The 10329-nt window shown below is 32.9% G+C and overlaps 1 protein-coding gene across 1 annotated transcript; it reads left to right on the top strand.

Moving 5' to 3' along the window:
• Positions 1-715: 715 nt before the first annotated feature.
• Positions 716-10097, top strand: LOC147078881 (CRISP/Allergen/PR-1-like). The gene is made up of 6 exons (XM_085955324.1): positions 716-797; positions 2652-2770; positions 5117-5198; positions 6384-6556; positions 7052-7152; positions 9906-10097. Exons 1-6 carry the CDS (start codon positions 716-718, stop codon positions 10006-10008), a joined length of 660 nt encoding a protein of 219 aa, XP_085811450.1. The 3' UTR covers positions 10009-10097.
• The last annotated feature ends 232 nt before the right edge of the window (positions 10098-10329 follow it).

Raw genomic sequence — 10329 nt, 5'->3', positions numbered from 1 at the left:
ACATGTTTTCTTTTTAAAGTAAATGGGTAACGTTTTTAGTCATCTTTACACAATTTAAGCATTAATACCCCCGTCGCCATCACGAAACAAATTGACGTATTGTCACCTCGACGTTCGCTCTCAGACTGCCAGCGAGTCCAAAATTTTGTCGCACTTATAGTTGAAAATTATTTGCCGTTTCACTGAAGTATCGCCTTAAGTATTTGATAGTCAGAAATTTGATGCGCATGAAAATAAATGTACTAAATATCTAGCGTTTTTTGAACACATTTAAAGCCGTTGGATGTATCAAAAGCCAGATGCATTTGTTGTAAGCTAGAGATGTCTATCAAAAAATGATAGATCTATCACGAAAAACGCTAAATTGGCAACGCTGATACCAACGGAAAGTGATGAATAACATAATACACTAGAAGAAATCGCACCTATGCCGATTCAAATTTAAATTGTTCCACTATAACATAATATTATTATTACCGTGAAATTTTATTTAAAACACGTCATTTTTGAACTTATTTACCTGCATTAGGATTTTATTTTCCCTACTAATGCAATAGCATTAGTTACAGCATAATCAGATTGAGTATGATAATGTGGATTTACTACAGTTTGCGTGACGATATTAAATTATATAAGTCGTTATTTTGTTTTCTTATTTCAAACGAAAAGTTAACCAAATTTATTGCAGTTTTAGATCAACGAAAATAACCTTAAAATGAATCGCGGAATGCTTTCATTAATAATAATTGTTTTTGTATGCGCATGTATGATTCAAATGTCAACATCGCAGATTATTTGTGAGTAAAATTAATACTTATCATAAATGTATATTTACTATTATATACCTACTAACTGGAACATTGTCAGCAATGGTCTAATTCTGAATGAAACAGTGCCGGGTTGCTGAGTTATTTAAAATTCTTAATTATCCATCCCCCAAATTTAAAAGCACACTATCAACATTTCAATATTTACGGTACTACAAAAACATTACCATTCTCAGTAAAAAGTGCAAACTTTTTTCTCCAATTACTTAGAATTTGGCTGTGTAATCGCTTCAGTCAATTTTTTTGGGCCAGTTTATCACACCCAGAATGGTTAGCCAGTTCCTATTGATTTTGTGTTCCATGGAAACAACCGTCACTAATATAAATATGAACAAAAAAATGTATACACACTTGCTAATTTTCCACTACCTTTGCAGAATACAAAAACCTAATTAAGTAATTAGGTAATTTGTGTAAAAATATTTAAGTATAATAAGTACCTACTTAGGCATTTTTCTATAAAAATGTTTGTATGTTTATTTGTTTACGGGTAAATGTATGTTGGTCTGAAGGTAAATATTGTTAATATAAAATTTCTATATTTACAAACAACATTGATAAAATCGGTCAAAAATAAATCTAGTATAATTTATACTATTTAAGACATTTATTGTTAATATTTTATAGGTTCAATCTTGGAAATACATAAGTTTAATGGAGTAAATAATATTGTAATATAAATAATAATGTGTATTTATAAGATTGGTGATAATATGAGATTGCTGTTTCTGATAGTAAAGCGTTAATGAATGGGTTAAAGAGATTTAAAATAGTTAAGCAAATCATGGTGTACGTATGGCCTTTCCGCTTCATAAATCTAATTATTAGTCAGCCAAATATGAAACTGCCGTAAAACGTATGAGATCATGGCGAAATTATTTTGTTAATAGTGCTAAGCATTGTTTTTTTTCCAATCTTTCTCATTTTTATTATTTTATGTGAAAAAATAAAATGAATCGGCAACTTACACATGGGTATAAATCAAACTTCATTCAAACTTAGTTATTTGTTATTAAAAGTATTTTTTTGTTATATTTTCGTTTTTATTTTATTTTCCATAAGAATTGATAAAAAAAATCAATCCCGAAAGGTTCGGGATTATGTTTAACAATCCCGGGATTCATAGGTATCGAAAATAGCTCGAGATCCCGGGATTCGAATCCCTAGTAATGACGTAGTACGAAGCTCACTTTGGCTGTGCGGTTACCGCATCGGCTTATAATGTCGTGGGTTCCGGGTTAGAATCCTAGGTCTGAAAAATTCAAATGTTGATTTCCAATATGACGTATTTGGACGAGAGTACATGTGGACCTAATAGGTTGAGCAAGTGTCTAGCTTTTTACATAGTTGAGAGGTAATAAATGCGCGGCAAGAGGCGTGTGATTATGGTTATGTATGTATGCTTCTCGTGCCGACTGCATCCCGCTCGCCCCGATCCGACGCTTTTGGTAGGCTTTATGCCTTAGGATCGTATATTGTACAAAAAAAGAATATTTTTATAGTATATAATCTATGCATCACATTTGAAGAATGATTTTTTTGAAAGGTAAACGTTAATTTTCAAAAAATATATTCATAACTAGGTACATCAATTATATACGTATGATTCCAATATCTTACAATCAATGATATTCCATTTTTAAAAAAACTTTTCTATGATAAGTTGCCGATGTAACTTTGTAATTTCTGTTTCATAATAATTATGGTCAAAATGTTTACTCAGTGATTTAAAAAATTTCCAAGAAAAACTGCAAACCACTCATTGTTCGTAAAAATGATATTCTTTATTATATTGATAGATTGATTGTGTGTTTTGTTTTTTAGCTAAGGGAGTCTCATGTGCCGAAAAAAAAATAGTTGTAAATTATCACAATGAACTTAGAAAGAAACTTTCTACCGGAAAAGTGAGCGGACAGCCAAAAGCATCAGATATGCAAAAAATTGTATGTATTTTTACAACGTTTTTCTTAGCTTGTATTCTTATTTGTCCGGTGGTTCTTTGTCCGGTACAAATCTTGCAATCGATTTTTAACTAACTTCTCGACTAGCTAGACATTTGAAACTTTAAGAATAGGTATATCAGAACACGATGCCAATACATTTTTTTAAATACTTTTAGACATCTTTAAGTAGAATTGAATTCATTTGTAATTAATTCTGTTTTGTATGAAAAGTTATTTAGACACCATTATTGGTTTGGGTCCTAGCAACTAAATTATTAATATATACGTGCGTTACTATGGAAATAAATATGACATGTCAAGTACAATTTTTTTTGATCGTTTAAGCTAGTCAAGTCAAGTTTATATGATTCAACAGAAAATTTAAAAACGTTGTATATAAAAAGTTCTTTTTATCTTGTAATTATTTCATTATTTGCTGAAGAGTTTTTGATTTTATAACTACTTGTGATGGAGTGTATTTATAAAAGGTAAATTACCACTTTCATTGTAAGGTTGAACTTATCGTCCCCCACAGTGCGGATGTTAAGGTTCAAATAGACTATATGACGATCGGGCACATATATGCTAAGAGCGTTTTAGTGTCTATGATCAAATCTATGCCATTCCTACATATTATACATACATATTGTATGACAGCTATGACATCCTATTTACACTCTGTGACACCCTATGACACAGGACGCCAACATAAGAAACGGGTTTTTCGACATATATAAATGACCGATCGCCATAGAGTGTATTTGAAGCATAATATTATTATTATCATAAAAATACATTCATACCATAAATATTGTCACCCGATCAACGTCTCCATGTAATGGAAAGCTATATGATGCAAACCACATCATTTGGGAATGTCCGAAAATGTGGTCTGAAAGGGAAGAGATTTTCAAGTCGGTCCAATCAGCAGTTAGGGCAATCGGGCCGTCCAACCCGGTCGCCACAAAGGCCAATTTTGTTGCGTTTAATTGCGGTGTCTTATTGAGGACGTATGGCGATAAACAACTTATTACCTGTGTCAGCAGATTAATCGGCGATATTAATTACTATACCGCAATTACAAATTCTTTAATATGCATTTCCGTAGTGTCAAATTATAGTACAATAAGTAAGCAAATGTATTTTCCGCGATATCTATATTTTATACAATAGTCAGCTACCCGTATGTCCATTGACGCAAATGACAGTAAGTAGCTGACTCGATTAATATAGTTAATTCTCAAATTATAATGGGTAGATATTATTTTGATTGTATAAATAGCGAATAATAATTCATCGAACATGTCACTCAAATCTATGTACCTGGTCCGTTACTATCTCAGTCTATTTACTGTCAGTTTATTTATATTATTGTACCGATTGTACCACGTGTACTTATGTAACCATAAATAAACTCTCATTACTCCATCATAACGAATAACCATGATCGTTTTTCATCTAAAACACCATCGAACCTCACATCAACGACTCCAACAGAAGTGACCCCGACATTAAATTTGTACTACTTATATAATTATCATTTATTTTTGATAGCTCTACGTGCTTCTCTTTTCCATTATCACTTTTTATTAGAAAGTCTCTGTAAAATCAGTTAAAACACACTTGAGTACGTGGCGACCTCAGTCTTGGGTATGTGGTCTTGAAACATTCTAAGGCATAACAGACTGCTAATTCTTCACAACTAAACGTAAAGCCTCGTGATACGCTCGATTAAAACCGGTTTGTTTGGATATGTCAATGTCTGTGTTGTCCATATCATGTACATTATGTATTCGAAACGTTGATCAAAGGCAATTATTTTAAGATCTCAGTCAATCAATCAATCAATTATGGAAGTATGGACGCTAAACCAAGAGATGTCACGGAGACTTGAAGCTTTCGAGATGTGGCTGTATAGGCGCATCCTCAAAATTCCTTGGACTGACCGGGTGACAAATGTTGAAGTTCTCAATCGAATGGGGAAGGACCGAGAAGTTCTACGTAGTAATCAAAACCAGGAAACTACAGTACCTCGGCCACATTATGAGAGGACCAAAATTCAGCATTCCCCAACTTGTCATTCAAGGAAAGATCAATGGGAAGCGTAACAGAGGACGGCGCCGCATTTCGTGGCTTAAGAACCTCAGTGATTGGTACGAGTCCAGCTCCACTGAACTGTTCCGGGTAGCAGACGATAAAGATAAGATCGCCTTGATGGTGGCCGACCTCCGCTAGGGGATGGCACAATAAGAAGAAGTCAATCAATGTTATTTATTAGTATAACTATAGGATATAAATTAAGTAGGTATCTCCCTTAGTTCAAAAATGTTTTTTTTACTTTTGCAGGCTTGGGATGACCAACTTGAAAAGCTCGCACAGGCCTGGGCGGATAGAATGATTTTCGAACATAGACAAAAGAAAATTGATTGTACGTAAAAAAATCTTGGATTCACTCGAATAACAATACAAAATAAAGTTTATATTAACCACACAACTATATAAATTAAAAACTGTTCGACGTATGTATAGTATGCTTGCCCCAAAAGCTGATGTGTTAATGAAAAAATAGTCGAAATTACAGAAGAACTTATGCCAGAAACACATCAACCTCACGTCACGTAATTGCACGCATACCTATATCGTAGCACCTTTTGAGCCGAAAACGAATAGTGTCAGATAGCAAGATCTGCAAAAATGTATCAGAAGCACACTAAGGCCACCTCACGCCAGTCACATTGAAGGGTGGGGTAGGCTGTGAAGATCCGATGCACATTAAACTTGTCAGTCATACTTATTTGTTTGTATAATACAAATTGCAGATGGTTTTTAAAATTCAAATAAACGCTACCTAAAGCAAATCTTAGATAAAAAGTACTTATTATTTTGTAAATAATATACCTATCTAAAATATGCTATTCAATCATGCATAATTTTAGATATTTTATAGATAGAATAACATTATCTATTATGGTTTAGCTAAACAGGGTTTAATCGAAATTTAAAAATGCAATTTGTATTTTTAGTTAAATGAAGACAAACATGTATAACTTAAAAACCGTGAATTTTTATTGGATCTCCAGATAACCACTGTTATTATGATTTGGTCTAGGCAAGGTTTAATTGATATTTAAAAACTAACCAATACCATTTGTAATATTATGTTTTATTAGTTCAATGAGAACAAATAAGTATGACTGACAAAATTCAGTATGCACCGTTTATGTCGAATCTGTAAAGCTTACCTCTACCCTTCACCATTGACACCACACCACCAACCTCATGCGTGATCGACCATTTTTTTATTTCCTGCTTACAAATTGTAATTGTAAAGTTTACAGCATTTTGAGTCAGGTGATCTCACATATTTATTTATGTCAGTGTTTTGGGAGAGAGTACAAATTTAATGATAATTATTGATAAAACGACTTTTATCAATAATCGTAATCGCAATAAACGTCAGTTATCGTTAGCGAATATTCTAGCATAGTAGCTCACGTGATGTGATAGTTATGTGTTTCTAGCAGTAAGTCGTAGAAAAAACTGTGGGTTGACCGACAATTTTTGTGTGAAAATTTTACTAAATACATTAATTTCTATAACATCCATTCCCCAGCTAGGTTCTCAGTAGGCGAGAATATCTACATGTCAATGACCCCTTCTGCAGATGAAAAGACTTTTAACTGGAACAATGCAATCGACTCCTGGTTCAACGAGTATTCATTATACAAATATGGACCGATTGGACCAACTGACGCTTATTTCAATTCGATTGGACATTATACTCAGGTACCTATACAAATATACAGAACTAACTATTATATGGAAATTACTTCATTTTTCAAAATTGACTTTTAATAAGTCAAAAGATTTAGTGATATATATAACCAGTTCTAAGGCAAATGGGGGTGTTGGATGCGAAACACCCAGGCGGCAAGAGTCCGAAAAAACATTTCTAATGATATTATTTTAAAAATTATGTTATTGAATTATTAAATAAAATTAATTTAATAACGAAAAAAACTCAACTGCGTCGCAATTTCTGAATATTATTAAATATTCTTTTGTAAATTGTGCTTAAAAGCTTCATTCGATACATATATCGACTCGATGATGACAATTAAATAATTGTTTCAATATTTGTTTTATTTCTTTCTAATTATATTTCCATTAAAAATTACTTATTTTATTTGAAGAAGGGGGGGGGGAGGGATTTCGGGCTGGTACCTGGGCGATTCCTCGTTAATTTGTGTATATTTAACTGTACGAAATGATTTTTTACAGGTTGCTTGGGCTAATACCAAATATGTTGGATGTGGTGCTGCTCATTATAAACGAAACGATGGCTGGTACAACAAATTGTACGTCTGCAATTACGGACCAACGTAAGTATTTTTAGTTTTTATAAGAGATTTTTGCTTGTCTTTAATTGTGTACCTACATTTTGGGGTATTCGGTGTATACCGCACTTGGCCAGCAGGATCTAGGGGGTGACAAAATACCCGCCATTTATTTTTATTAATTTAAAAAATATTAGTTCCCAATATTTTTAATTGAAATACGAATGTATTTTAATCCTAACAAAACCTTAATTTACTATTTAAATACTCGCCTTTGTTATAGTTTCAATATTGTGACTATTTCAAAATTAAATTTGATATAAATTAACAGGATTTTTTTATAAATTGTGTTTTTAAAAGAAATAATAAAATAATCTTTTCAAGACATTAAAAAAACATAATAAACCAAATTTTATGAATAAATATGGCCATACAATAATATTTAAGGAATTTACATTTTATAAGGTTTTTTTTTTAAATTGTAAGTTTATTTTTTACTTTAAATTGAAAATATTTTAAAATGTACATTATTACCAAGAAATTATTGGTTCTTGTCTATTTAGTGGAAGCTAGCAGCATTGAAGTTAAATTCCCTCCACCAAACCCGCCCCGTACCACCCTCGGTCTTAATCGAGAGTATCACGGGACCCGTCAATTGGTGATGTGAAGCATCTAAGAATTGGCCTGGGAGTGTTCTGGGAGAAAGTGCCCAAGACTTAGGTTGCTACGCTCAAAGTGAGCTCTGACTGAGTTTACTGAGTTTACTCTAATACAAAGTGCCAGGGAGAGAAGAAGCACATGGAAATTACTAAAAAGAAAGTGAAGCTACTTGTTTATTAAATCAAAAAACGAAGCTAATCATACAGGCAGCAATATTTATGTGAAGAGATCTTCACGCCCGCAGTAAGACGCCGCAATTTTTTAGGTAGCAGCAAACAAATTAAAAAAAACCGATATACCTACTGGATTATTATATTGGTAGGTTAGGTCAGTGGTCGGCAAACTCATTAGTCAATAGAGCCAAATATCAACAGTACAACGATTGAGATTTCTTTTGAGAGTCAAATTTCTTAAACTTAAATTATATACGTAGGTAGTAAGTAGGTAAGTAAGGTCAGTTTACTTAATAAAATTTAGTTAAAGTTTTAAGTCCTAATTAAATTATAGGTAGGTACACTGAATAAAACTGAATATCATACGTAATAATAATCTTATTTATTGATAAAAATTAAATTGTAAGTTACCTAATAATGAATCATGACATGTAAGTTACCTAATAACCTAGTAACATGTAAGTTACCTAATTAATGAATCATGACAATGACTGACAAACACTCAATGTGAATAATGGCCTTGCATCTCCTTGTAAAGTTTGGGTAAGTCAGGTTCGTATGTTGTTGATTTAATTTTAAGCACGATTCCAGGTTCTCATCAATAAATCTCATTTCTCAAATTACTCTTGATTTCCTCTCTTGGAAATCTTTTTACTAACCACAAAACTTGCAACATTAACATTGTTGAAAGATTTTATTAAGTACCTAATTAAATACAGTACTTGATTTTTCTTGAATCTTCTCCTCAACTGCTTTCTTCTTTGTATCATCGACAGAATATTTAGTGCAAAATGACGCGTTTTTAGTTGTAGTATCTCTCTAAATTTGAATGCGCCAATTTTTTCCCGACACATAATACAGGTCGTACATACATAAACGCGAAAGTCTCTGTCCATTCAACTTTACATTTATGATTATCCTCTTCCAATTTCTTTGCTTCTTCTTTGTAGCCATGTCAAATATGGCATGAGAGCATCTGTAGCAGAGTTGCACTGAAGGGGCCAAAGAGCTGCACGTGACTCGCGAGCCGTGGTTTACCGACCACTGGGTTAGGTTATCATTCTTGAATTTTGCCGAAATCGACTATGAAAATTGCCGCTGTTCCCGTCTGGCTTCCAATAAACAGACTTGTACCAAGAAAGTTTCAAATTGTAAGCTTCGTATTTCTCAGCCTCTGAAAGAGAGGGTATTCACCTTAATCCTTATCATAACTGTGTTGCCCGATAACTATCTACTGTATATCTTGTATTGCCGAAACAATTTCACGCTTATTAGAAAATCGTTCGAACAGAGAATCTGCAGCAGTCAAAAATGCTTCGTTTATCAATTAGCCGTTCATAAATCGTTTTATTATCTACCAAATGAGCGATTTTTAATTGGAATTAATTTTACTAAAGAAATGAAAATATAATAATTATAACATATTTTTTTAAATGAATAAAATCTGTCATTCATCATTCATCACGTTCAATCCGCTGGCTTTTGTATTGCGAGATTCTCATATGGTTGTGGGTTGAGCATGACCCCCACATCTTGCAGCGGGCCCCCAGACCGGAATCTTTGGCGCCCCCCCCCTACCTATCGCGAGGGTTTAAAGGCAGTGAGACTTTTTACAGAATCGTTTTCTAACTATTGTTTCAGGTAAAATTAAAGGTATTCCGTGTGTTTTTAGCGTTTTTTTATATTGCTGAATAAATTCATTTGAATCATGGAGTTGTCGAATATCGACACACAATAATCAAAAATTGCATCACACAACTACACATTTTAAAATGTTAAAACTCTACAAATAAAATAGCGCCGTAGGCGACTTTTTTCCGCATTAGGGCAAATTTGAGATGTGTATTTATCTCAATTATCAGGTCAGCCCCCAGGCTAGAGCCCTGTCAGCCCGCCTTTTGTGGGGGCCATAGGGTTGAGTAAAATAATATTAATAGTGTATTAAAAATGATTTAATATTTTCAGTGGAAATATTGGAGGACAATTACCATACACGATAGGAGCAGGATGTGAGACACTCTGCTGTAAAGAACAATGCAGCGCACTTTATGGAAAGATGTGCAAATAATTCCTGTTCGACAATAAGATGAAGGAAAATGTTGCATCCAATATCCAAGATACCACATTCATATTAGATTCACACTTTAGTTATATTTTTGAAATATAACTGTAGGTTTTATATTTATTTAAAAAAAATCGATTGTTTTAAACAAGTTAAACGTGTATAACTTGAAATCCTTGCGATACTGTCAAAAAAATTATCTCAAATCGCAAGCTTCGTATTTTTCCGCTGAGTGCTTCTGGTATTCACCTTATTAGTAATTATTTGTCAGCACTTCCTGTCAACTTGATGACTTCATTAATTTACTATGAAGATTTCATTATAATT

The sequence above is a fragment of the Rhyacophila brunnea genome, unplaced genomic scaffold (genome assembly GCF_057557595.1).
Source record: "Rhyacophila brunnea isolate RB1 unplaced genomic scaffold, BYU_Rbru_1.0 scaffold_10, whole genome shotgun sequence".
NCBI lineage: Eukaryota > Metazoa > Arthropoda > Insecta > Trichoptera > Rhyacophilidae > Rhyacophila > Rhyacophila brunnea.
The sequence above is the reverse complement of the archived record's forward strand: the minus strand, read 5'-3'. Positions and strand labels throughout refer to the sequence as shown.

What these genes read in the sequence shown, in the direction of transcription:
- LOC147078881 (XM_085955324.1), top strand. Translation starts at nt 716, where the DNA reads ATGAATCGCGGAATGCTTTCATTAATAATAATTGTTTTTGTATGCGCA. An exon ending in CATCAGATATGCAAAAAATT is followed by an intron (nt 2,771 to 5,116) that starts GTATGTATTTTT and finishes TTACTTTTGCAG; the next exon opens with GCTTGGGATGACCAACTTGA. An exon ending in CGATTGGACATTATACTCAG is followed by an intron (nt 6,557 to 7,051) that starts GTACCTATACAA and finishes GATTTTTTACAG; the next exon opens with GTTGCTTGGGCTAATACCAA.